Here is a 27455-nt window from a genome sequence, read left to right as displayed (position 1 = left end):
ATAGAAATGTCTACAAATTAGTCATTTTCCCAGTCTTCTTTGGAGACCCCCCTTCGGCGACAAAGTGCAGTACAGCCTCCATGAGGCGACAACCCAGTGAGAGCAGCGACTGTCAGTAAGGCGAAACTGATCGCGTTTAGATAACAAAACAAGACATACAGCACGTTAATGCCCCGCTTTAACCCACCTCTATGACTTCTCCAGAAGATGAGAGTGTTTCCTGGAGGCTAATAGGCCCGGTGTCGGAGCTGTCCAAGAAACAATGCAGACTGATCTATTCGTCTGATGGACGCGACGCGGATGTTTGCCTGTTTCATGTGAACAGTGAATTCTTCGCGATGGACGCTCGCTGCGCTCATTCGGGTATGACAACGAATTATTTCACATTTTGTTCGCTTATATCGATTCTTAAAGCGTTAAAACGGGCTGCAAAGCTAATTTAGCTAGCAGAGAGCTACAAACAGCGACAGAAATGGCATATTCTTCGTAGTTTTGTCTGTTCTGCCTCATTCGCCCTGTCATTATCACCATGGTAACCGTAGTTACCGCCTAAATGTGATTTAATACACAGTGGCGGCAAATAAGAAGTTACCACAGTTTTGTCGTAGTCATTGTCTCGTGATATGAAACTGATGCTTTTTTATGTTTTGATGTGGTTGAAGGTAAATTTTTGTAAGATTTTAAACATTCTGTCAGACAGGTAGAATATGTTTACGTGTTAAAATGCTTTGACTTTCAGGAGGTCCGCTGTGTGATGGAGATATTGAGGAGGCCGATGGTGTTCTTCGGGTTTTCTGTCCTTGGCATGACTATGACTTCAATCTCAAAACGGGGAACTCAAGCACAGGTTTACAGGTGAGACACTTTTTGTTTGACGTTTTGTCTCATTTAAGGAATATTCCAGGTTCAGTACACGTTAAGCTCACTGACAGCATTTGTGGTATATTGTCGATTACCACAGAAAATTATTACCTAAGCAAAAAAATAATAATCTCTGTTTCAGTTACAGTGGAAGTAAATTGGACAAGGCAATAAACATTACATTAAAGTACAAACTTTGTGTTTTTTTAGCCAACATATTACTAAAATATTATTAATGTTAACATGAATATGAAGGAATCACTTCGTCATCTTGTCCAGTCTTTAATGAAACCTCCCATACAAGAATAGTTGTATGGATACCAAGAAAGAAAGTGATGTTACTCTCTTGCTTACATGTTAGTTAAGTAGGTAATTTGTTCTCTTTAATAAGAAACACATAAACTTGTCTTCTTCTACATGTATATGTATATTTATATCCAATAACTTGTGCTACGTGAGCTTCACATTTCACCCTTTAAACCCACCATATGCTGGCACTGTTCACATCGTTTTTTAAAAATAAGGAGTCAAAATTATTTTTTGTGGTAACTGACATTATTACACAACAAATGCAGTTGAATAAGCATACTTGGTACTGAATCCAGAAGATTCACTAAAGTTAAATCAGATTAAAGACATGATTATGTTTTGAAAGAAAGATCTATCTTGCTTTTTGTTATCATTTTACATGGAGCTCTAATAAAAGTAGCATTCTCTTTAATCAGTGAGATGCCTGAATGTTCCTCCTAAAAGTTAAATATATACACCAAATTTCATTACTCAGCAGTAAAGGGGCAGTAGGCAGCCAGATGAACAAGTTAAACTAGCCAGTGATTCAGTCGATGATTCAGCGTCCCTGATAAACACTTGTATTTTCGTATTAAAACCACATTTGTTGTGCCGTCACTTTAACTCAGTATGGCACCAAACATTATCTCACACGGTAATGGATTGCACATCACCAGAATCGTACAGAAGTAGGTGCAGCCAAACAGACAGACATTTGGAAAGTCTCGTTCCTAAGAATTGAACTGCCCTCATTTCAGCACATTTCAATTTAGCCAAACGTCTGCTTTTTTAAAAAGCAGATTATATGTGTTCCCTCATGCTGCGAATATAAATAATTGGGCGGTTGGACGTGACAGTGAGCTTGGGCCAAACAATATAAGGCAAAGACTATGTAAAACAATCCGTAATTATGACAGTCATCCAGGGGTACTCGACACCTTGAAATGTTCAGTAATAAGACACCTTTCCCACCACCGGTTAACATCCACTATGCTCGTATATCAAAGATCCTTCCTAGCTGTAGGCTTTTACAGCTGTCCAAGCAGAAATAGAATCAGATGCACTGTAGGCGTGCTTAGTTTTATTTCTTTGTCAAAATGTAAAGTTTTCTCTTTTCTTGTTTTAGCAACAAGTTTTTGAAGTGAAATTGGAGGACGGCAATGTATACGTCAAGCACGCAAGTGAGCTCTCGTTACAACCTTTCGGCCAGGTCAAGGAGAACTGAAGTTCTTGGTTACGGCAATGTTTTGTTCCCTCGAACTAAAACATCTGCTTGGATCTCGTAATATTTGGAAAAAGATGCAGAATTTTAGTTGAATAAACGTTCCTGTTTCCAATGGAGCAGTTGTTAACATTTGTGACCATTTGAATATGTACACTACGAATCAAAGATAAATTGTTCTTTAATGTTGTAAACAAATTACTGCCAATGAACTAAAATGAACATTGTTTTCTGAGATTTAGATCATATATTTTATGATTTATTTAAATTGTGAATATCTTAAAATATAAGTTGGCTAAATGTATATGCAAGATTGGTTAAACTCAGGGACAATGGGGTCACGGACAGTTTATTTAGTCAGCTGTACATTTCAGCGGTTTAATTAGTCATAGTTTTAGATTCCTAATTGTTAGCACTCCAGAGATGTTAATGTGTTTCTCTCTAGGGCCATTATATATGTTTGCGGTTGTAACTTTCCATAATTATACCTTCCGAGATCCTGCCCTATGGAGTGTCAGGTAGAAATGACTTTCACTGCTGGGAAAAAATTCAAAAACATCTTTTCTATTTAAGTTTAATGGAATAAAGCAATGTCAACAGAACATGTTTACAAGAGATCTTTATTTACATTCTGGTAAAACTGACAGACATTGTAATCCACAATTTACACATAAAACTGGCTTTTGAGATTGCAAGATGGGAAATTTCATGCAGTATAATATGATTTGCATAGATTTTCAGGATGTGTTGTATGTAACGTGTGTAGCAAGCATGAAAAGAGATTTCCGAGAGCGCAAAGTCAACTATTCAACTCACTTTGTTGTGTAGTGGTAGAGTTATCAATGCACATTTTGCCAGAGGATATTCCTGGAAAAGTTGTAGTCTCCCTGAGACCAGCCAGACAGTTGAAGAGAGGACAAACACTTTTGAAAGCTAACTGGAGGCCAACAATTTTTTTAGCACCATATTCATCCAATATCCAACTCCATCTTTCCTCTGAAACTGAAATGTACAGTATAGCTGAATATGCTACATGTAAAAGAACAAAGGTTACTTTAACTGGATATATTACAAAATTACAAAAGGTTAAATTTATTCAAGTTACAAATGTTCGACTCAACATCACTTACAGGTGAGACTGTCTGGGATAGAAAAAAATGATTTTCATTCGTTTTAAGTGTGAACTTGGCCTAAACGCAATGTGTTTTAAAATTACATATTTTTTTCTTCATTAGTCGGCCATGACTGTAAAAATCTTCCTGTTAATGACACATTTTAACATACTTTTTAAATATTGCAATGTTGTTGAAAAATCTCAGATTCTAATGACTGATCACAGTTGGTCTGTTATGAGACTCAGCAACTTTGTGTTTAATCAAAAAATGTGCCAATGTTTCTCTATTGGATTACTTCCAGAAGACTATTCTGTTCATCTTACTTTTATTCAGACTGATTTTTCCAATGAATCAACATTTTTTTTAGGTATATTTTTGTTTCTTTGAAGATTTGATTTCAGAATATTATTTTAATATTGCTTATAATCTAATTGTATTGGGCCAGCTGTACATCTTTGGATACACAGACAAAATAAACTTTTGCAACATTATCTATTAAAGCATGCACTGTAATCCCTCAACTCAATTAACTTTCTGCTTTCAACCAATACAGAATACTGAAAGCATAAGGGATTAGACAAATGAAATCAGAATTACCATAATGAAATCCTTTTTGCAATGCTACCTACAAAATATACCTCACAAGATACAAATGTCCAGCTTATGCAGGTCCATGTGGTTTTTTATGGTCCATTAATTGTTGAAATCACAGAATTGGATTTTTGTTACTTTAGGGTGGAGTTAAAATACTGCAACTGCATTTATGTTGCATTGTCAGCTGGCTATATGAGAGAAGGTTGAATCGGATTAGCAAGCTCAAATTCATTAGGATTAGGTTTTAAAAAAAAGGTGCTATGTAATTTGAAATTCAGATATGCAGTTACTAAGGGAATAGCCCAACATTTTAACAGACCTATGGCTGATTGGCTCATAACATAGGCCGTTTTTGTCAGGACTCTCAAGTCATTATTGGAACACAATATTGCACTTTAGGAGACAAACAGAAACAAGAAACAAAATACAAGAGTTTACTCTAGACATCATACACTGAGATACTGTATTAGTTGGATTTCATATCAAAAGAAATTTTGATTAGGCCAGCCATTTGGTCAAAAGAATGAAGAATAAAAAAAAATGAAACATTAATTTGCGTTTGAAGTTAGGGCCCTTATATTATTCTTTGTCTCACCACAGGTTTGTTTAGTCTACCTTGGCGATCCATTCTGTTAAGGGATGCTATTCTTGGCAGGGGTCAGTCATGCTTTGGTCAGACCAATAGTTGGCCAAATCACAACTGGAATGGTGACACTGAAAAGGAGATGAGACAGAACGAGCATCTTTGCTGCTTCGGGTCTTGTTCATTACATCCAACAGAGTAGAATATGTGATTGATGAAAGGATTAGCAGCTAACACACTTGACCTCAACCCATACAGACTTGTCTCACCTATTTAGCCTATCATCAATGGAAGACACTGATCAATTAGAGAAAATGAGTGAATAATTACAGATCTAAAAGTAGGACACTCCACATAAGCAAGTTTTAACATTGGAAATAAATAAATGACATCAGTCTGTATGGGTCCTGTAGAGTATTTGGCCTAATCACTAAAAATAAATGTCTTAAACAATGAAGTAAACTTTGAGGAAGTATGAGAGGACAGCTTTCCATACACAAGTAGAAAGAGTTTAAATGTGTTCGGATAAATCAGGTGAGGATTTTGCTCCGTTAGGATAGAGCATCCAATATCACCCGGCTGGCCAAGTTTGGGTTTTCCATAGCAGGTTTTTTGAGTCTTTTTTCTTCACTCTCTTCAACCCAAAAGACCTGCATGAGGATGGAAAACATACACTTGATTTTCATCAACAAAATTATTTTAAAAAAAGTGCACTCTGAGAACTCACCTGAAGAAAGATCTACTGTCTTGGTTGTGTCCTTGTAGCTGGTCTCCTTCTGTTAGTGTTAGTGGCACTGCGGTTCTGGCTCCTTCCCTGTTGGCCAAAAGGGTAGGCTACCATTTGGGTTGACCCTCCTCTGACTTGCAGTCCCTGGGACTCCCTCATCCCCCGTGCCATCTGTGTTAGTGTTAGGCCAGGATTTGTTTGCAAGCGCTGGAATAAGCTCTCACGACTCACAGTTCTTTTAGGGCAGCTGAACGTCAGTGCCACTCCAGAATCTGACTTCATCTCCCTGGAAAAACCATCTGAAGTTCCATCAAAGCAGCGGCCAATGGCAATCTCTTTGGCAACCCGTGGGTTCTGGTCGGTGACGGTGTATATTCCATAATTGTGTCCAAGTGGATCAACAGGAGCTAACATATTGAATGCATGGGATTCATTGTTCTGAACAACAGGAGGATGTTTTATCAGATACTCTTGCAGGAGACCATTGATGCCTACACGACGGCAGTTACCTTGTGGGATGATAGAAATTAGTGACCTGTCTACAATACCTTGATCAAAGAGCATCCCGCTGCACTTGAACTCAAGACAAGCAGCAGAGGTATTAGGATGGTGTAAGTCGCGGGTACTACGAATGTCTCTAATGCCATACAACTGACCTCTTGTCTGAGGATGAGTGCCACCTAGGTTTCTTGACCTTACCATGATTTCTGTAGCTCCATGAATCTTAATTTTGATGTAGCAAGCCCTGAACTCTTGTGGATTTGGCCACCAGGAAAGATAGTCTCCAGTCCAAGATGTGAGGTCACTCTCCTCAAAGGGTACCACATTGTACTCATATTTATCTTTCTCGACACGGAAGAAACGAAAGTGGTTGGCATCAACAGGTGCGTTTTCACATGCAACTAAACTCTGATAAGGATAGACTGGTCCATTCGTTTCATCAAAATTGTTAGGGTTTGGTTTGGCTAGGTTGATTCGGAAAGCTGTTTTCTTAAGTGCTGGATCCTCATGATCGGAGCGCTGGTAATCTAACTTTCCTAAGTACGGCTGTGCGACACCAATAATGTTTGGGTTCATTTTTGGCATTGAGGGAGCTGCTTCCAGTTCCTCACCTCCCATTATAGCCGTGACATAAGCCGTGTATGCATCAGGCCTCTGAGCATCACAGAAAGCTGGAAGACAAGCACCATTTGGTCCTGTTATCACACTATCAAAGCGTCCCCAAGCCCTCGGATTTGACGAGTAGCCAGGCTTAGGCTCAAGGTTTATCAAGTTTATTACCACTCCTTCTAGTTGCTCGTTAGGCAGGAACTTGTCGCTCATGTACGCCCTCACTTTGACATAGCACCGGCGATTCTCAGGTACATCGAGATTGAACAACCTACGCTCCCTGATTTCCATATTCCCTATCAGGAAGGTGCGCTCCTCTCGTTTGTTCCTCCCACTGCCAGCAATAGTAGTTTGTGTGGGTTGAAAGTTACTCTCCTCCTCCCAAATGCCTGTATCGGGATTGAGGGACCAGAGTTTCATAGCAGGGATGTGCTCCTGCATTTTTACATGCTCCGTATCAAGGAGTACCTGGACTGCGCCGGCTCCTAGAACCTCCTGGTTTGCTCCATCTCGGAAATCTACTGAAAACATTCCATATGTCCTGAGAGGTAGCATGTCTCCTTCATTGTCTACAAAGTTGAGATCGCCAGGAGCGGCAGCAGCCATAGTAATGTTGCGTGGGTCAAGAAACGTGACGCTGGCCTTAACAGTCCCTTCATACACTTCCCCTGTGTTTTTATGGAAAGAGTTTGGAGGTATGACCAGTTGACCGATTGGGTCCTCATCTTTCATTTCACCTAGGTAAATGGTATTGCTTTCTGCAGCGTCTATATCAACAGGTTCCTGCTTCCTCATTACTTTTACATCATGATAGACAGAACCTCCTCTCTTGTCAAAGATAAAAACCTTGATTGTATCAATGAACTTCTGAGAGGGGTCAACAAAGTTTACCACAAGACGCTGTGTATCTGGAGACACCTGGATTGTGAACCCACCCTGATATCCTGTGGTACCTATCCGTTCCTTCCCTATGTAAATATGTCCAAAGCGCAGGGGTTCATCATTGTCTGCTGACACCACCCTGCCCCGTACAAGAATTTTGGGCTCCACACAAGTCTGGCAGCCACACTCACTAACAACCTTGATAGGCAGGGTGTAACGGCCACACTTGATCTTTCTAGCATCCATTTGTTTGACCCCACAGCAGAAGCCAGATCCATCCCTGCAACGCATGTCAAAGTCCAGTGATCCAGGGCATTTGTTGTGTGGACAGCGACCTGCATTGTAAAACTTGGATTCTGTTCCAGGCTGCTTGCAGTCTAATGGCAATTTGATCAGGTGAGTGTCAGGTGTTGAGTTGCATGCTGGTGTTCCTTTAGCTGTGAAATACAAAATGTGAGATCAGTGTGCTACATTTTCAAAGAATGCATAATATTTATACACATTGCAAAAATAATGTTCTTGATTTTCAGTAAAACATTCAATTTACTTGGGAAGAAAAAATCATTTCAGAATAAAGGTTTATTCATTTTATCCCAATGGCTTTTTTTCTTCCTTTTCATAGATTTATGCTTGAAACACAGAAAAATAAAATGATATAAAATTCTGTTTTTATCTTTTTATATTGTTATGAAGATACTCCTTTCACAATAAAAAGGGTTTAGAAATATATATTTAATCAGATCACTTTGAACAAATAAAACTGGGTCACTGAACTTGGAAGCCTGAAAAGGAAGTCCGATGACTTGCCAGAGTATTCGTTCCGTTTAAAATTGATGATCTCATTGTGTCACCATATTAATGACTACAGTCATTATTGTCACATTACCACTCTACTGTAAATGCTGCTCATTTATTCAAAAGAGCGCTGTGTTTCCTTTAAAATGACACTTATTGGAGAGAGCAACCATGTAATCTTATTTGGGTTGATGAAATTTAATTTATGGAAAACTTTTCTCTTGTAGCTGTTGTTTAAATGCAAGAGTGAATACAAAACACATTGATCATCCTCCATTAAGAACCCTGCTGTGACAGGTGTTAGTGTTTCATTCAGCAAAGCACATTTCGTATGCCAAAATAATTAAGAAGAGATCCCTCAGACAAAGTCTAGGTCTGATTGCTTTAGCACACGTTTCGGCAGACTACTTCTGACAATCTATATCTTGGATAACAAGCATCATGGGAATTTTCACAATGTGCAGTTATGTGTGCAAATGTGGAAATTCATACTTGTCTGAGGATGAAAAAAACAGGATTTATTGACAATGTTGGATTTCACTTTAATATGGAAAGCGGGTGGGATTTAAGGATTTTAGTCTGCCCACCACGACTTCTTGCCAGTCATTCCTTGTTCACAAAGTGGTAATTTCTACCAACTTAAACATAATAAAATATTGTACCGCAGATGTCACTAGACGTTATAGACTTTAATATTTCATTGGAGACCACGATATTTATTGGGGTTATTTTTCTTCTTTAGGGTCTTTTTGCAAAAATACTATAATGTTCCCTGTTGACTGGTAAAATGGTTTTGCACTTACCGAAAACAGTGAGGACAGCTGAAGTAGACTTTATGCTGCCTGTCAGACTAGTTGCTTTGCAGTGATATTGCCCTGACTGCTCTGGTTTCAGGTCCCGCAATATCAGATCTTCATCATACTTGTACATTGTGCGATTCAGTAAGGTTCCATTGTGATACCTTTGGATCAAACAAAAAAATTTTTATGTAACCATAAGATTAACGGCATTTGTTAGACAACCTATAAAAAAACTTCATTGCTTTTTACCAGTAATATTTGTCAGGTTTTGGTGATCCTGTTGCTCTACAGCAAAGGGTTGCACGTTGTCCCTCATAACGCACTTTGTCTTCTGGGTGCTTCTCAATATACGGCTTTTCTGGAAGACATAAAATGGAGAAACCAACAATGCAACAGTGCATGAAATTATCAATGTGGGATCATCCATATTCAAAAGTTTCTTCTTTTCTTTACCTGAGGATCGTAAGATGGCCCGTACCCAGAGTTCATCAGTGCTGTTGTTGAAAACAGGGAGTGTAACGGGTGCAAATTTATCCTTTCTTATGACCACTCGGGTCTGTGGGCTGGTGCACAGTTCATCAATCTTGAACTGACCCTTGGCATCAGTGTGGGCACGGACAACCTTGGCTTGGCTAGCCAGAGCCACTGTGGCATTTGGCACAGGGACACCTGTAACACTGAAGACCTCCCCATGTAGTGTTTGTCCATCACAGATACAGTAGCTACAGTCCTTACTGGGACGTCCCCCAGGACAGACACGTTTGCATATTACTGTAAAAATAAAACGGGTGTTTTTATTTCATTTTAGAAAAAAATCTAAAATCTACTATCTGTAATACACAATACCTGGACATGGATTTCCACACTTTTGGACCTCCACAGGTCGTCCTGTACACTGAATCTTAGTAGAAGATCTGTGACATGTCCTACGTCTTGTTCTGTTGCCCTTCCCACAGGTCACTGAGCAAGCACTCCATAAACCCCACTGGCTCCACACAGCTGTTTAATCAAAAATTGGGGGGAAATAAGTGGTTAATTAACAATCATAGTGGCAAGTTTTCAGAAACTGTAAAAAAAAAAAAAAAAAAGGATCAAGGTCCTGCAAATGAAAAAACAATTCTCTTTAATTGTGTTATTTTACTATTTAAATATTGTATATGTGTGTGTGGGAAATGTCAGTGAGTGCATTCTGACATCTTTGCCAGTGTGATTACATTGATTTTATGATCAAAGACAACAAAGCTCTGTACACACAGAAACATGTATAGGGTTTAGCCAGCTAATTGGGCACCACATGTGTCATGTAAATGTCAGCAGGATGTGACTGCTCTTGAGAACCATGAGTGGAAAATAAGCCTCGTTTCTGAGTTTGAGTGTCAAAATGATTTAGGTAAATCCGAAATGCGATAAAACAAATATTTGGCCGCATCTGATATAAAGGGCATACAATGAGCTTTTGACACCTCACTGCTCTGAAAATGTGTCGTTTTGCTGCTGAAAAAGTTTTAACCGTCCTAAGCTAAAGCATGTTAACACTATCTAGGCCAGATTTGGAGATCAGCTAAACTAGATTTTACCAACTAAAAACTATCTTTGGTTGATATAAGTGTTTTTTTTTTTTTTAGGAGAGGCTCTAGTGAATCCTGCCAGTCAAGTCTAGGAAATGCATATTATATTAGTACAATGTAATTATTGTCTCCAGATTCATATTTGTTCTTTATTTACCTTCGCATGGTGGAGTTGAACACTGTCTGCGTTCAATGTGAGGTCCCACGCAGACAGGCGAAAGAAGCAGTGGAAGAGGCTGCGTGCTCATGCATTTCCTCTGACGGACTTGGATGCCAACATCGTTACAGGCAGTGGCAGAGCAAGGCGCCCATTCACTCCAGTCGGTCCAGTACGAGTGGACTTAAGAAACAAAACAAAGAAGACTTTTACACACTCATATGTTAAAATGCATATGCTTCCATATGGAATACACTTCTGTACTTTGATGGATTGTCTTTTGACTAATTGTACCTGGTGGACACTGGAATCGCACATGGTAGTTGGAACAGCTGCGACCAAATGGCTGCTCCTTATTGATACACCAGAAGCCCTTCTCCAGACTGGAATGGACCACCTCCCCCGTATCCACAGCTGCAACCCAGTCCGTGGTACGGGCCTCGATGGCTACAGGTCGTGAGCAGACCCTTTCTCGGTAGTAGAAGCGGATGGCTTCTAACCTCTCGTAGTCACCGTTTCCTCCTGGATGGTCGATATTAAACCAGGATGTCCATTCGGTTATGCCTGGATTGCACAAAACAAAGATCAGAGCAAGATGTTTTACAAGAACAGAATGCTCTTGGCAGTGACCCAAAGATGAAGAACAAGAGTTTCCAGATTACGTCAAAATTTCTGCCGATTTTGCTGGGTTTACTTCAAAAGATTACTCCAGCTTTTTGCATCACATTAACAGAATACAATCCGTGTCCCACAAAAGTGCTTGTTGCTTTATGTCGAGAAATCCCATAGGAGGTATGAATTGAATGACACTATTTAAGGCAAAGAGAGCTGTCTACATTGCCTAAGAGACAACTTATTCTCTTGCTTTAATTAAGAACATGTGTAAACTCATTAACACGTCCATGAGTCAATGTCTTATTGTTTCAGCATTGCAGTGGCTATATGTCTTCATCATTAAAGCTCACATTTAATGAAGACAGATGACTCCAGAAATCATTACATCACATTTTTTAGCAACACAGAGACCCACAATGCGGTTTGGATCAAGCAGGACACCACAAATTAACTGATTGCATAAAGAGAGCATGTTAAAATATCCATAACTACCTGTGGTCTTTGGCTCCACGAGGCTGTTGTAAGCCAGCTTTCTGTTCCTGTCTGTTTTGTTTAACCTCCGAAGATGTGAGCTGTCCCAGATGGGTCCTGTGGGAACGCAAACTTTATTACAGCGCACTCAACAAAGGTGCTAACAGTGAAACGTTGGCTGCAACTAAATCTTGAAGAAACACTGACCTCCTCAGGGACTAACTAAATCTGGTCTTAAAAAGTTGGACACAAAATTTGTTTGATCTATTACAGTGCAATATAATTTGCAATGTAATAGATCAGAACAACTTATTCCTTGCACGTTCCTTAGGTTGCAGACATGTCTGTGAATGTGATCGGAAAATCCTGCTTGGCTTTGCAGTAAATGGAATGTGTGCAAAAGACATTCAATATTTAAGTACTGACTTTTTTGTGCATTCCTAGCACCAAAGTCCAAGTGGCCTACTTTTATCAGCTCAGCATCCATTGGCATCTACGGCCCTTCTGAACCATGTCCAACCAGTTTTGAGTTAGCACCTGATATCTGATCTCATGATTGGCCTGAGGAGGACACATTTGGTCCATTTCTTCACTGTATCTGTTTCCGTTCTGTCTGGTCACATCAGGAGATGCTGCACACATATGGAAGTGGAGCACGCACGATGGTCTGATCCCCTACATCAATTCTCAAACTAATCTGGAGACACTTACTAGCCAGAGCCCAAAAGGAGAAGATAGAGTAATGGGAACAAACACATGGCGTCTCATGCTTTCTAGATGAGACATTACCAGAAGATGCACTCCCACAGCCCAGACGGAGGACAGTGGGCCTCTGGTGTTTCGTGCGAACTGTGCTGCCTGCAGAAGGCTAATCCCTGAACCACTTTCCAGAACTTGCTTAAGGTGTGCTGTGATAAGGAAATCACAGACGGAGGGATTCATTCACCATTGTCATAAATTTTTTCCCCAAATGTGACGTGTCTCACAGCTGTAGCCAAGCCTAACATCCTCAAGTAGGAACGGCACAGTGACTTGACAGTGAATTGTTACTGACACTACTTGATGCTCATACACTGAAGTGCTTATCTGCGGCAGAAGTGTCTGTCATCGTAAAAAGTTCTGCAGGACTTACTCCAAGCAACCATTACTGTTATTATATCCCTCTCCTATACTGCATTGATTTACCTTGCAGGTTCACCTGAAAGAGTGTCATTCCCAAAGTATAAATGGCAGAATATAAGATGTCATTATTCCAGTTTTTCACTTATCTTGAGTGGCCTTCTGAGGCATGGTGTCACCTCTCTAAAAAGCATACTTAGTTCATGGTTACTGTGTGTCACTACACTTTTCCTGGTCATGAATTTCCGTTTCCTCCTTTTGATAAAAAAAATTAAGCTTTTAGATGTCAATTTATACCTGAAGATCCTGAAGTGTTGACCTTTGCATTTTACTTGCAATTCATCACTAGTGTGCCAAGAATAAAGCCAGAAAGACTATGGAACAACACGAATGCAGACACTAATTTTTATGTAGTCTTTTTTTTTCTTTTTTTCTTTTGTATAATCTTTTGTATAAGTTTTAAAATTTTGTATGTTTTAACTGGAAAATTAGACAAAACATTGTTCATTGTTCAGATGTATTATTTTAAGACATTTGTCATGTTTCTGCCCTGAAATCTCATATGTGTTGAACTAATTTCTTGCGCACCTCAGAAACCTTCCATTGCAAATTTCAAAATGTCAAAACATTTTAGAGCTAATAACAGAGACTTAGGCCATTGATATGCAGGCTAATGCAGTTATTAATGCAGTCTAACGTAGTTATTAGAGAGAGAGAGAGATTAAGTGTGTGTATACATGCGTCTGTGCGTCTCTCAGCAGTGTTCAGCAGTAGCAGCATCTCTAATAGTGAATCTTTAAGATGAACTGCTTCAAGAACCTCGCTACTGAGAAATGTCATGAAGCTTTTCAACTTGGAACTATGCACGAGTGTGTGTCTGTACTGTGTGTGTGTGTGTCTGTGAGAGATAATGGGAGAAAACAAGTGTGAGCTAGATTCATACCAAAGACAATAACTATAACAATATACATAACTAATTTTGTTCTAATTCAATGAGAATAGGGAAGTCCATACCACAGCTATAACCACAACAATGCAGAGAACAATATAAATTGAATCACTTTCAGAACAGTTTGTCCCAGATGATGAAACATAAAATCATTGCAGCCAATCAGAATCCACCCAACTTTTAAAAGCTATAGACGTTTTTCCTGATCGCGGAAGTCACGCCTGGCTCTTAACCGGAAGGATGTTTTGCATTTCTGGTCTCCAGTGTTTCTTGTCAAATTATCATATATTCCGAGGTGATTATCTAATGTCAAACCTATTAAAATGTTTTTAAAAAAGCACATGGCTCCATAGCGCAGTCACTTTACAGTGTCGCAGTGACCGTCATTCATCAGTGCCTCGCTCCTCAAAGTTTAATGAGTGTGTAGATGATACAAAGCTGGCGATGTTAGCTACATTAAAAACAGATGGCCACTATTTGAATGGGCTCCTATGGAGACCGCAACCGAAGAGCGGAAGTTAGAATTCATAATGGCGGTGCTCATTATTTATTCAGGAAAAAATGTCTATTAAATTTAAAGAGGCACAATATAACTGCAGTATGCGCTTATAATAAATGGAACGTTATCGTCCATTAGTGTGGATGTTAATATAGTTATCATTCTTGGTGACAAGAATGACAGTATTCACTAATTCCGAAAACTGCATCATGTTGGTTGGTGAATTTTGCCAAGTCGCAACAACATGTGACATTGAGCTTGTATTCCAAATATCTGCATTCATCTACTTGCATAACCTATGGCTTAAACCTAAAGTTTTCTAAAATCTTGAACAATAAACCTTTAGAACACCTACTAAGGCCACCAATATAATTAGCATTAACCACATCACATACTTAAGTCTGCTTTATTCCAAGATAAAAGAACTGTGTGTCTGTGACCTCATGAAACCTTGTAATATCTGCACCCAGTAACAGGGCATTATTAGGATCAGGCGTTTAAAAAGCATTTACTTTGTAGTGGAAACTATAAGTTAACAACATCTAAAAATACACACCTTTCTATATATCAGTGTCCTCCCAACATAGAATGACACCCTCACCTCCCATAACAAACCACTCGTGCCAAGTTTATTTTGGGAGATGGCTCTCAAACAAAAGGGTAATTTAAACTTGGTACAGCAATTCTGTGATTATTTTGTACCTATCTTATTGCCAGGGGTTTTACCCAACTATATAAAGTGCAGTATCATTACCCTTTTAGGACTTCTAGCGTCACCTCATAAAGTCTGCACAGTGTCCAATAGCCATACTCAGACAATTAATCCATTCACGCAAACAGTCTGTGGCCTTTTAATAAGACATTCCCCCTTTTTAATGTGCATTTGGAGCATTGCTACCCAAGCCAGAAGCTAATCAAAATACATGTGACGGTTGAGTTTTAATAAAAGAGCTATGTCAAAACTGCAGTGGTTAGCGCACATGCTTCTTATACGGGAATCATTTTTCAGTCTCTGCTGTCTGTAAATAAAAAGGTTAGACACAAAAACATGCCAAAATGTAGCTGGCATTCACCTTTCTGAAAGTTTTTCCCTTGTTTATCCGAAAAGGAAAGGTAAATCATTTTGGCATGTTATGTAATCCCTTTGACAAAGCGCTATAGTGCTAACCCTCATACTCGTATGTATTAGGGCGAGTGCGAAAACACTGTGATGGCTTTATTGCAGTATACAAGTAGGGATTTGTTTGAAATCAGAGGCATTTCATTTAAGAAGGCAGTGTGCCCAGGCAGTGGTCTTGAAATTGCATTCCACGTCCCATCGTGTTTTAATGAATGCAAATGAGAGCTCCAAAGTGGTTTTATCTGTGTGTTTATCCTGCGTCGGCAAACATGTGGAAGTAGTTTTGTGCATCTGGCACATGTCCTGGCTGAGGTGTGCTCGAATGGAAGATGGTGAGCCCTGTCTGATTGGGTTGAGAAGAAGATTAGGAGACAACGACTGTTCCATAGACTCTGAAGTGGGATGCATCTGTGCTCCATTATTCTAAACTGAACTGCTTCATTGTCACTGCATAATAATGAAACCCCAGCCAGATTTGTGTGTGTTTAAAATGATCTGGATTGGTTTTCCTTGTCTTTGAACCGTTTCATCCAGAAAGTTGATCTTAAGCGTCGGTTTTAATGTAGAATACTCTAATACCCTGGAGAAGAGTAGTTTTCCAATTAAAAATACATTAATTAGTCCTTTTTTAAAACTTGTTTTCTGTTAACAGAATACTTAAAACTTCTTAAAACAACATAAAACTAAAATCTAATATTATTAATAATTAAATCTTGTTTTTAAAAGCATCTTGAATATTTTTTATAGATTGTTTACAGCACAAAATAAACTAGTATTAAAGACACCTTTGAAAACAAGTCTTACATGCGCTGCTTCTAGAGTAAACATATGTTTATATATTTTAAAGGAATTAACTTTTTCCTGCTGTGACTTATCTCTGTAAGGGGTGTAAAGTGGAGTAAAATCACGGTAACCAAGAATCGAGTACTACATTTGATAAATATAAAATGGCGGCGACAGCACAACGACCAAGGACACTAATGTTTAATAAATAGGTACATTCATTATTATTAATTTTGTATAAACAACCATTTCCCCGAAATCAGTGCGTCCAATCAGAATTTAGTCAGAGAGGTTTGTTTTTTAACATTTAGTTAGCGCTCAGGTAGCAGCCACTCATGGAAAGAGAGAAACTGAGACGTGAAACCTCTCACACATTACCTTTGATCCCTCTTTCCACCCTCTTTTTCACTTCAAAGCATCAGAGATCGATGTAACGGGCAGCTGAACTTCAGAGCAAAGTGAAACATCTGGAGAATAAATCGTTTGAATTCAGCAGATTAGAAAGTGGCAATATTTACTTTGGAGCGTTGAAAATGGCTTCGCCGTGCCCTGGATGAAGCTGGCACGGACGTGCGAGCTTGCAGCTCATTACCGGATGACTGAGCGACATCTGGTTATTTAAAACTGAATTTTAGTCCTAAAGGTTTTTAAAAGGTTTGACTTAGAGCTCTGCAGTGTCAGGCACTATTTTCCGTGCCGGCTGTCTATGCGTGTTGGGGAACAGGTAATAAATTCCGTGGAGAGGTTGAGGTGGGCCGGAGACAGTGAATGGAATAGAGGCGGATGAAACGGTGCTGCTCCAAATTTCAGTCTGGGTTGGTGGGCAGTTTCCCAGTATTCATGACAGTCAGTCATTCAAATAGTGAATTCCTCAACATTCATAGGCTACCGTACTTTTCCAGTACGAAGACTTTTTGGAGGTATCAGAAATAGTTTGCATTAGGTTTAAAAAAAAATGGTGCTTTGTGACACACTCACTATTTTGAATAAGGATTTTGAAAGGAAATTTCATAAATGACAATATGATAAGGTGCCATTGCCACTTCTGTTCTATTTCCATGTCCAACACTAGTACTACAGTTGTTTACTGCAATAAATAACAGCTGGAGCAGTTAATTAAAATTCACATGCATCACCTTCATCTTTTTGAATTTACATAATTAGTAAAAACTTTACTTTCAAAGTGTCCATTAATAGCAGTGAGGCAAACAGAAGCAGTTCTGTGATTTACTAAACATCACTCCAGCCATGTAAGTTGATAAAGCTCTCACAAACAAACAAGCTCTCACTGTTTTTCCCCCATAATTCTTACGTGCTGACAGCTCCAAACTGTTACATAATGAATAGCAGCCTTACATGTTCTAATTAAGACAATTATGAGATTATTTAAATTACATTACCTTGTGCCAGAGACACTACAAAGACAGTAGACAGCACCAACGTCCCGACTGTGAAGTCCCACATAGTGCCACAGCCACTGATGGGCAGCTGTTGGTAACAAAAAATAAATGAAAGACACACACCAAAAAAGTTTGTCAAGTTCTTGAGTGGCCTGACCAATGAATTTGTTTCCCCCCGTCCTTCAAAATCGAGTCTGATAGTTTCGTGAACTTCCCAGAGTTTTAAAAGACAGGATGGAGTGGAGAGTGGTCCAGACCAGCCCCCTCCTGCTCACCATTGGCTAATGCGCTAACATCTGTGTTCTTATATCATTCCAACAGACAAAAAAGAACACACAGATGTAGAAGAAAGGTGAATGTTGCATCAGAAAAAGTGTTATGTTTGGGTTTTTGATCAAGATATTCTTGGTCACTGGGTGTTTGAGCAGGACATTGTGTGTTTTATTATGTTCTGGCCAGTTGCTTCATTTCAGCCATGACTGAAGATGTTAATGTAAAGACAGCAGATGAACGTAATAAAAAATCAGTTTATTTCACAATGGATTTTTCAGTAACACTTTAGAATAGGTAACACTTATTCACTATTAACTACGACTTTTCCCTCAATAAATTCCCAATTTGCTGCTTATTAATAGTTGGTAGGGTAGTTGTTAAATTTATGTATTGGGTAGGATTACAGATGTAGAATAATGTCATGTAGTATAATAAGGCAGTAATATGTGCTTAATTAGTACTAATAAATGGCTAATATTCTAGTAATATGCATGCTAATAGTAATATGCAGGCTTCTAGCTAATAAGCAACTAGTTAAGAGACCCTAAAATAAAGTGTTATGGATTTTTCTTATTTTACTCACATGCATTGCAGGAATGTTCGTCCAACATTCAGTGACTCAACAGACAGTAAAATGACTGTAATGTGACACACCTGTTGCACACAAAGGGAGTTGTAAACAGCCAAAAGGTTTCAAATTTATAACTGTCACAGAAACTGATCCATAATAACTATTTCACATTGCTTGAAGGTGAAGTGTGTCATTTTTTTTCTCTTTAAAGGAATAGTTTCTCCAAAGAGGAAAATTTACTCACCTTCTGGCCATCTAAGATATAGATGAGTTTATTTCATTGGAACAGATTTGGAGAAATTTAGCATTACATCACTTGCTCACGAATCAATCCTCTGCAGTGAATGGGTGCCGTCAGAAAGAAAGTCATCTCAATAATCCACAAGTAATCCACACCAATCCAGTTCATCACTTAACTTCTTGTGAAACAAACAAACAAACAAAAAATCCTTATTATATTGCTTTCTCCAGTGACAATTTGTCTCATGAATCAGGAGAGAAATATGCACAGATCAAGCACCATTTATGAGTAAAAACAGTTCTAAGGGGATGGACCTTTTTGCTGGAGGAAGCATTATTATGCATTATGGATATTTTGGGCAGAAACAATAATTTGAATTTAAAACTCATTGATGGATTTGTTTCTTACAAACTCACAGATTTTTGCTTCACAAGACTGTCTTTAACTGATGGACTGGAATTGTGTGGATTACTTGTGGATAATTGTGATGTTTTTATCAGCTGTTTGGACTCTCATTCTGACGGCACCCATTCACTGCAGAGGATCCATTGGTGAGCATGTGATGTAATGCTAAATTTCTCCAACTGTTTTCCAAGAAAGAAACAAACTCATCTGCATCTTGGATGATCTGATGATGAGTAAATTTTCACTTTTGGGTGTCATATTACAGCAAAGATAATCTAAATGTAAAAACAGGAGTAAAATTAATATGCATAATGAAACATCAAATATTTACTGATGATAAACTTTTTTTTTAAAGTTTTCAGAATTGCAGATATGGTATGAATATTGTGCATCCCACTTTAATGTCATTTTCAACTGTTTGATGAAGGTTAGGTTTCAAACCAGAGTGCCACACACTGAAAGTTTATTGTTAAGTCCAAACTTTGAAGTCTAACTCATGATTCATGAGCAATTGTGTTTAACCATTTGTAAATATTCCCATGCATGCTACATGTACAGTCCTGTTCCACTGTTTAGGATCATGCATGACCAGCACATCCATGACGGGGAGATGGGTTCACTCGCCAGTCCATGGTGGCGTCCAACATTTCGAGTCATTTTTGCACAGCTGTTTGGAAAGCTGTGAGAAGCACAGCAAATATTTCACTAAATGGGTCTGACAAAAAAATTAGGACCAGAAGTCAGAAAGATCGTAGATTACAGGGAATTGTGGTATCAAAACAGAATAAACAGCCAAGAAAAGCACAGACCAGAATATTCCCCCAATTCGTTTGCAGTCTAAACAGATTTTCATATTTTCCTTTGTCACCATATTGAGTGCATATGGCTTTCTTTTGCCGGTTACCTTTGTGGAGCTCTCTATGCGTGTTTAAAGACAATAAATATACTTTTTGGCCTTCAGTGGGGTGGACAGAAATGTAAAATGTTTATTGGCAGACTAAGAAATATGATCTCCGGATGAGTTCATGTTCACCTTTTGATGAGTATATCTGAGTTTACACAATGTCCTAAAATGGCCTATAATGCGTTAGCGATGAATCATTATGCTGCTTTGGTATTCCTGTCCACATACTGTAACTGTTGTTGCTTTAGACAGAAACATTCCTTTATATCACCCACGCCTTTTCCTGACTTTTGAATAAATCTCTGGGAAGAAATAATATACTGTATGGTCTAAAGAATATCGTAGCTACCTCTTGTTCCCAAATATTGGCTAATGGAGCACATTTTCCAAGGTTTGGCTAAATAATAACATCCGTGGGTTTTCAACATCCCACGTTTCTTTAAACACCCGACTTTGGCATCTAAATGAATAAACTCAGTTTTTACAATACCTTGATTTATTCATTCAACCTATAAGAACTAAGAAAACACATGTACATTGAGCAATGTATAGTAAAAACAAAATGATTTACACACGTTTGTCATCCTTGGATTATTATTATACTATACAACCTTTCCAATAAAGTACAGATAAATAAATTTGTAATTGGAGTAAAATTCCGGCAGAAATGCATTGGGTTTGTAGGTGTGGTGCACATTAGACTGGAGGCACTATCAGGGTAATGCACTTTGAATATATCTGACATTAAAAAGACTAAAACTGTATATTGGCGATTTTGAGAACTCAACAGTTAGACACACTGTAAATGTCAAAAATTTGCAAAAACTAATAAATAATTCTAAACCCATCTCTTAGGACTGATTGCTTGTTTTTGCCATTAGATTCAAAAAATTAAAAAGGCAATTATGATTTTCTTGTAATTCTGAGAACAAAAGTAGGAATTGCGAGATATAAAAACAGAATTGTGAGTCAGAATTGCGTGATGCAAACTCTAAAGTGTGAGAAATCTTTTTTTTCTCAGAACTGCAAGTTTATACAGCCAGATTGTGAGATATATATACCCAGAATTTCAAGACAAAAGTCATAACGCAATTACCTTTTGCATTTTTTCATTCTGTAACAGAAACAAGCTTCCACAGAAAACTCACCTTAACTATCCAAAGTATCTAGTCAAATTTGTCAGTAACTGAATGCCACAGAACAATCTATAAAATACAAAAGGGGAAAAACATCCTTGTTATTCAAAATAGAAGTCTGTATAAATGACTACAGTTCTATAACACATTCCGTGCCGGGGAATTCTGGCAGATTAAGTTCATATTTTTTCTGAATGTCATAGGGCAGGAATCGTCCCGCCAGAAAATGCTTTCCCGAGAACCCTGTTGCGCACTTTTTGGGAGCTGTCAGAGAAATGAGAACTTCTGGATTTATCCCATCTTTAGCTGGTTCGTCAACATCCCATCCTTTAGGAAAGAGAGATAGAAAGAGCCACCAGTTATTAACTGAAATATAGCAATGTTTCTATATTCTTCCAGATAAGATGTGGAAAACTGGCTCATAGAGATCATTCATCACACTACTGTCATGTGGAAAGAGAGCACAAAAATTACAGTGTGTCATCCATCAGATGCAATTTTCAAATATGGTCTCCCGATGACATAACGGCTGTGAGTTTTCTTTAGTTTGATAATTTGTCTGTTTCGGAAACACTACAGTTCCAGTGCAGCACATTTGCACATTAAGGTCTCTGGTCAGCTCATTTCTCAGAAAAATTGGCTGCATAAATCAGATTTCATCAGTTGAAACTCCTTGGAGGCGTTAGTAACCCATTTTTCAATAATATGCCAACTATTTTGCATGCTTACAAAAATGTATCAACACTCTTGTTTTTTAAAGTGTATCTAGTATTCATTATAACTTATTCTACGTAATTAAGTAGGTAGCTAGCTATTGAACGTGTCAGTAATCCATTTCTCAACAATATGATGACTATTTTGCATACTTACAAAAATGTATTGACAATATTTTGTTTTTTAAAGTTTATCTAGCATTCAGTTTGACTTATTCTAATTAAGTAGCTAGTAGCTATTAGCAAGGGTAGCTAGTAGCTGTTAGCCTTAAACATGTTAGTTATCAATTGCTCTCTAATATTTTGACTATTTTCCATACCTGTACAAATGTCTCAGGTTTTATCTAGTATGTGATTTACCATCTAGTATTTATTATCTAGCAGCTATTAGCAAACACAGCTTATAGCTACTAGCTAATGTTAAAGCCAAAGTAATTTCTGTGCCACTACCATGACCAATCTAAATAACAAAATAATTAAACATGTTTTCCCAACACTTAAACTACAAAAGTTAGTGCATAATCATGCAAATGAACATTTTGTTGTATGCTAACTTATGTAGCCAATCCGACTTTACAGTGCATATGCTTAGCTGTGAAGAATTACACAAATGATGTTCAGTGTGTAAAAACGGGCACTTCAGATTTGTTTCGATTGGTGTGTTGTCGAAGAATGCTAAAGCTAATGCAGTCTGACAAAAAAAACAAAACCTTCCTATGAACAGATTGAGACCTTTTTAATGAAATGTTTTCTTTTTCTAGCAAGTAGCTTCTGTGTTAACTGAATGTAACGTCTTTTTTCACTGTGGTACTGCACACTAAAGAATGCCACGGGCAAAAACACAAAAATGTTTAATGAGGAAATACCTGAGGGCACGTCCACACTAACGATGGGTATTTTGACCTGTTTGAGAGTCACCAGCATCCCAGCGTAGGGCTCTTTAACCTCCTTGTGGTCGGTTTCTGGTCCCAGGATTGCGTCGATCACCAGATTGTAGGCATCATTTAACAGCTGGACCTGGCCGTGGGGTCAGACAGGATTCGATTGGGATTGACAGATGTCCAGAAGAGTGAACATCACATTGACATCTCTCTGCCGATGGGCTGAGCTTCATTATTCAAGATTGACACCTACCTCCGTTGGAAGATAGGACAGGAATGGGATGTCCATTTTCTCACACTGAACGGTGAAGTCTTGGTGCAAACTCTGAGGAGAACGCTTGGGATAGAAAATGGTGGGCTCATATTCCTACATTAAAGAGAGATGAAGTAAATTATTATTAAATATGTCCTTTAGTTGTGAAAAACAGATATGAAAATGTGTTACATGATTGCCATTCATGAACCAGACAGTTAATGCTTGGTGTCCATAAAAGCTTTCTGTTTTTTAAAGTTATATTTTGTCCCCCAGTGGATATGCAGGGGGATTTTTGAGTTCATAAATCACAAAACATAATTACCTCATAATTTCATTTCAGAAGAACATTAGAAGTGATTAATGTGGACCAAAATTTATGGTTTTGTACACCTCATTTGCTCGGGATGCAGGATAAAGTCCATACAGTCTGGATAAGTTGCCGGGTAAGTTCATTACAATCCTGCAGTTAAACTTAATGTATTTCTTATATAATGTTGGTACGGACACAAGAATCCATGCAGATGTACGGTGGGAATGTATAAAACAGCTGCCATCATGTGATGACCCTCTATTGTTCGTTTTTTTTTTTTTTTTTTTTTTTTTTTTTTTTTTTCACTCCAAGTTTTTTATTCATTCTAAGAATCTCATATTGTAAACTGGCCAGATCTGGACTGGCCAAACTTCACTCCATCAGAGTGAAAAGAAGGATAACTTTAACAGAGCGTACGTTTATTAGACGAATACTGATGCTCCATAAATCTAGCATCACAGAAGAGCATGGTGGCTACTTTTTTTTCTTATTGTTTTCATTTTTTTCACTGCTAAAATCAGGAATTGGAAATGTTGTAAGCTGAATTTGAATGCGAAATGATGTGTTGGAGTAAATCTAACATTTTGTCCCTTTCCCACAAAGAATAAAAAATTAAGGTAATTTAAAAGACTTTTTATGAAGCAGTTTGAACATTTTTCAGACATATAAACTCAAAATTGCAAGATATAAACTTACAATTCTAAAAAGAAAAGTCGGCATTGTGAGATATAAACCTGCAATTGCAAGGGAAAAAATTAACTCAGGATTTAGAGAAAAAAGTCAGAATTGTGAAATATCATTTCAAAATTTTGAGATTTAAACTCGGAATTGTGAGAAAAAGTCAGAATTCTGAGTTTATACCTCACAATTCTGTTTATTTCTAATTGATAGAAAGAAAATTGCAAGTTTTTATTCCATAGTGGAAATAGGCTTCCTTACAAATGAGATGCAATGTTTCCTTCAATAAAGATACATTTAACATCAGCATTAAAAGCATTCGCACACCCATTTTACTTTTGTAATGTGCTGTATTTCTGGCTGAAACAGTATATTCACTAACAAACATTAAGGGCAGGACTTTATTTTATTCATTAAATTAGATTTTGAAAAGTAGTTTCTATGTGACCAAAGGGGAGGGGCTGAAAACTAAGAGGACTTGATGATGTCATCAGAATAAAAACTTGTTCCAGACGCCAAGCAAGCTCTTATGTTTTGATGAACTATTAATCTATACCACTGGCCCGACTGAAAAGTAGAAAAAAAACAACAACATTGTGCCCTGAATAAGCTATGAATAATGCACAATAATACCAGGAAAGTGCATTAAGAAAGTAAATAGGCTCATTTATGATTTCTTGTTGACTTTAAACAACAATACAGCACCCCACTGGTATCCATTCTTTCTCTGTGCCCTTCGGCACAGTGCTCTATACTTACAAACATGCGCAGATGGCGGGCACACACCAAACCAATGGAGCCGTTCTGCTCAGGACCACAAACAACCAGCACAGTGGGCTGCTTTTTACTCAGGGAGCTCAAAGGGAAAGCCTGGAAAGAAACAGCGGGAGAGAGAGAGACAGTTCAGCAGAGAGGGAGACATCTCATTTCAGTCCTATCTGCATTTGCAGAGGTAATGTTCATCAGAATAACCCAGCAACAGTTGCAACAATTGTAAAGAGCTGTGGAGACATTGCCACAGGATGCAGCCTTAAAATAACACACTTTCTGACAGGTTTCTAAACTGGACCGGTGCTGTTCAGATTTTCCGAAACGTGTACACACTCACAAAACTGAGTCTTTAAAGGTGAGGCGTGTAATTTCTGTTACTAAACAGAACTGAATTGTTTTCAAATAGGTTTCCATCTGCTATTGGTCAGCCAAACAGATAGCCACGCCCCAAATGCACACCATTGGTTGAGCTGTTGCTATGCCTGGCTGGTTGTGAAACATAAACAAACAACGTTTTGATAGAACCACAGAGAAAGTGTTTATTCTCTTACTTTCTTTAGTGAAATCAAACTACAAATGTCTTATTATCATCTGCTTGAAGTGCAGATCAAAGTATTTTATATTTTTAAGTCTTTGCAGTCAAGTTGGAAATATATTTGTTACTCATTCACCTGATCTTGCCATAAAGATGACGTTATGAACTGACTAATGAAGTAAAAGCAACAGTTAAGGTAATGTGCATGTTATATTCATCTCCAATTAACCGCCTCTGAAATATGGACCGCGGCACAAGCGTGGGCGTAATTGCAGACTTCCGAGAAAGAGAGGAAGCCAGACGCTAATGAAGCTAATGGCACTTTGGAGAGAAATTATCAGCTGACATGGATGTTCCATTAGCGAGCTGATGAAGTTTAGATTACATTATCACCGCTGGTTGTCTTAGTCACAGCGCCGGGTGAACAAGAGTTGAATGCGTGTCTGAGTGTGGAAAATGAACATCTGTCTCCATCTGTTGTCATTTTAAAGAGGAATCCGAGTAGGAAACTTTCCTATTGGCCAAAAGTGAGCTTGTCAATGAAGTTGATTATAATGGGCAGTGTTTGGGAGTAACTAACTTAAGGTAGCAAAGCTGTTAACTGCATTTTCAGATGCGTGACTGTAGCTGTTTTTCAAAGTGGTAAAAATTGGATTTTGAGAATGTGACCGGAGGGGAGGGGCTAAAAACTAAGAGGGCTTGATGATGTCATCAGAAAGAAAACTTGTTTCGGGCCGGAGCAAACCATTATGTTTTGATGAATAAAGTCTGACTCTTCAAGCACTTGAATGGAGAAATATACACAAAATTATTTCAAAATGCCTGTCTTTGTGAGTAGCCTTACTATTATTTAGTTAATAGTAAAAAGACTAAACGTTTAAAAAGCCAAATTATTATTCCTTTTGAATAATGTGCAATAAATCATACACAGTAATACCAATATTTTTTACCAAAAATTTTCTTGGTCACAGAAGTTTCAAAATTACTTTTGCAGCACTGCTAATAGTTGCACTGTAGTTTTATTGCACCGTTAGACATGGTTGTATCTACAGTATGAGGTGTCTCAATACACTCCCTTGTTAAAATAGTATACTGTGCAGGAAACCCTTTTTAGAGCTGTCCCATTGCCAAAATCAAGTGCACTACAACATTCACGAGCAAGAAATTCCAAACTTGCACCATAAAACCAGTTAACAATCAGCTACTGATAATGATAAAAAACAAAAAAACAAATGACTTCAGAAAGATACCACTGATGGTGTTATTCAGCAGTGTTCCTGATAAATACCAGTGGTTGGGTTATTAGTTTCTCAAAATTTCATGGATTGAGGCCCATGCTATAGTACTCAAAATCATGTTCACAGTAAATGGTCCAGAATGTGTCCTTAAAGTTCAACATTCTGATACTGACGATCAATTCACATGAAGCTGTATGAAATAACATCCGTTCCCTTTGTCTGTGTTCTGTCCATTACTTCTTCTCTGGAAAATGACATGGAATGGAGTGTTCCTGAGAGCCGTTGCCAGTGGATGCATTGTTCATTTCTTTTACAGGTCTGCTGCAGCTGTGCTGGAATCCTCCGTCGTGTCAACTCCTGCCAGGACTCTGGAGACCGCCGCTCTGATCTGCTCCTGTTCGGAGCCACTGAACCCCTAGATTTCGCTTCCATGCTTCCAGCAAATGAGCTCTCTAGAGAGGGTCTCGACTAATTGCTCTTGCACTTTTTACCCTCAACCTGACACACATTAACACCAGACCTGTGTTTAATTTAGAATTTAATTGAAAATGCCTTTGCAAACAGGATGCAGAAAGTGAATTTAAGGCAGCAGAATCAAAGTACAAAGAAAAGTCATATAACGATAAGAGGAAAAGCCAAGGATAAACTTAGCAACACACAGCATGTCCGAACCAGATACAATGTAATTTGTTCTGTCTATATTTACGTAATGTGAAACTGTTGCGTATGCGATGTCGAGCAGGATTTTGAAGTAATGAGATTTCACAGTGGGCGAGGCTCCTCAGAGTGGCAAAGTGTTACCATTGTTGAAGAAAACTAAATGAAAACATGTAATGAAATAAAAATTAATTAAAGTAAAACTGCAAAACTGGACAAAAAAATGTA

General features: G+C 38.2%; 4 protein-coding genes across 6 annotated transcripts in view; 1 reads left to right on the top strand and 3 right to left on the bottom strand.

Moving 5' to 3' along the window:
* LOC109098001 (mast cell protease 2-like) overlaps positions 1 to 313 on the bottom strand; it is a 36415-nt gene extending 36102 nt beyond the window's left edge. Inside the window, exon 1 of the mRNA XM_042748726.1 lies at positions 188 to 313. The gene's annotated coding sequence lies outside the window, so the exon portion shown is untranslated. The remainder of the gene's footprint in view (positions 1 to 187) is intronic.
* LOC109051435 (Rieske domain-containing protein-like) lies at positions 192 to 27455 on the top strand. Of its 2 annotated transcripts, none has more exons than XM_042748727.1 (3): positions 192 to 363; positions 740 to 855; positions 26887 to 27455. In XM_042748727.1, the coding sequence occupies exons 1-3, from the start codon at positions 192 to 194 to the stop codon at positions 27040 to 27042; spliced, it is 444 nt and encodes a 147-aa protein (XP_042604661.1). In that variant the 3' UTR covers positions 27043 to 27455. The 2 variants fall into 2 exon arrangements, with proteins under 2 accessions (XP_042604661.1, XP_018924534.1); XM_019068989.2 differs by lacking the exon at positions 26887 to 27455 and adding an exon at positions 2276 to 2973.
* On the bottom strand, positions 2974 to 18787 carry LOC109051436 (cartilage intermediate layer protein 1-like). 2 transcript variants are annotated; one of them, XM_042748721.1, is made up of 11 exons: positions 18515 to 18787; positions 17659 to 17746; positions 11810 to 11905; positions 10997 to 11266; positions 10703 to 10885; positions 9824 to 9976; positions 9431 to 9745; positions 9227 to 9335; positions 8981 to 9138; positions 5391 to 7819; positions 2974 to 5313 (listed from the first exon to the last, which is right to left on the bottom strand). In XM_042748721.1, the coding sequence occupies exons 1-10, from the start codon at positions 18518 to 18520 to the stop codon at positions 5403 to 5405; spliced, it is 3795 nt and encodes a 1264-aa protein (XP_042604655.1). In that variant the 5' UTR covers positions 18521 to 18787; the 3' UTR covers positions 2974 to 5313; positions 5391 to 5402. The 2 variants fall into 2 exon arrangements, with proteins under 2 accessions (XP_042604655.1, XP_042604653.1); XM_042748719.1 differs by having other exon boundaries at positions 9431 to 9748; positions 18515 to 18786.
* Positions 20531 to 27455, bottom strand: part of LOC109059822 (yjeF N-terminal domain-containing 3) — a 32381-nt gene continuing 25456 nt past the window's right edge. The window contains exons 3-6 of the mRNA XM_042748724.1: positions 24786 to 24896; positions 23036 to 23149; positions 22768 to 22918; positions 20531 to 21515 (exon numbers count right to left, since the gene is read on the bottom strand). Of these exons, the coding sequence (XP_042604658.1) occupies positions 21319 to 21515; positions 22768 to 22918; positions 23036 to 23149; positions 24786 to 24896 (573 nt within the window). The 3' untranslated portion in view covers positions 20531 to 21318. The remainder of the gene's footprint in view (positions 21516 to 22767; positions 22919 to 23035; positions 23150 to 24785; positions 24897 to 27455) is intronic.

Source organism: Cyprinus carpio, chromosome B22 (genome assembly GCF_018340385.1).
Source record: "Cyprinus carpio isolate SPL01 chromosome B22, ASM1834038v1, whole genome shotgun sequence".
Taxonomy (NCBI): Eukaryota; Metazoa; Chordata; class Actinopteri; order Cypriniformes; family Cyprinidae; genus Cyprinus; species Cyprinus carpio.
This window is presented reverse-complemented; position numbering and strand designations above follow the sequence as displayed.

Bases quoted from the DNA above. Each gene is read 5' to 3' on its own strand.
- LOC109051436 (XM_042748719.1), bottom strand. The intron at 9,336-9,430 runs GTAAAGAAAAGA...TATGTCTTCCAG, and splicing joins GGCCATCTTACGATCCTCAG to AAAAGCCGTATATTGAGAAG. The intron at 7,820-8,980 runs GTAAGTGCAAAA...TGTATTTCACAG, and splicing joins AGCTGTCCTCACTGTTTTCG to CTAAAGGAACACCAGCATGC.
- LOC109051435 (XM_042748727.1), top strand. From the start codon at position 192: ATGACTTCTCCAGAAGATGAGAGTGTTTCCTGGAGGCTAATAGGCCCG. The intron at 364-739 runs GTATGACAACGA...TTTGACTTTCAG, and splicing joins CGCTCGCTGCGCTCATTCGG to GAGGTCCGCTGTGTGATGGA. The intron at 856-26,886 runs GTGAGACACTTT...TTTCTTTTACAG, and splicing joins ACTCAAGCACAGGTTTACAG to GTCTGCTGCAGCTGTGCTGG.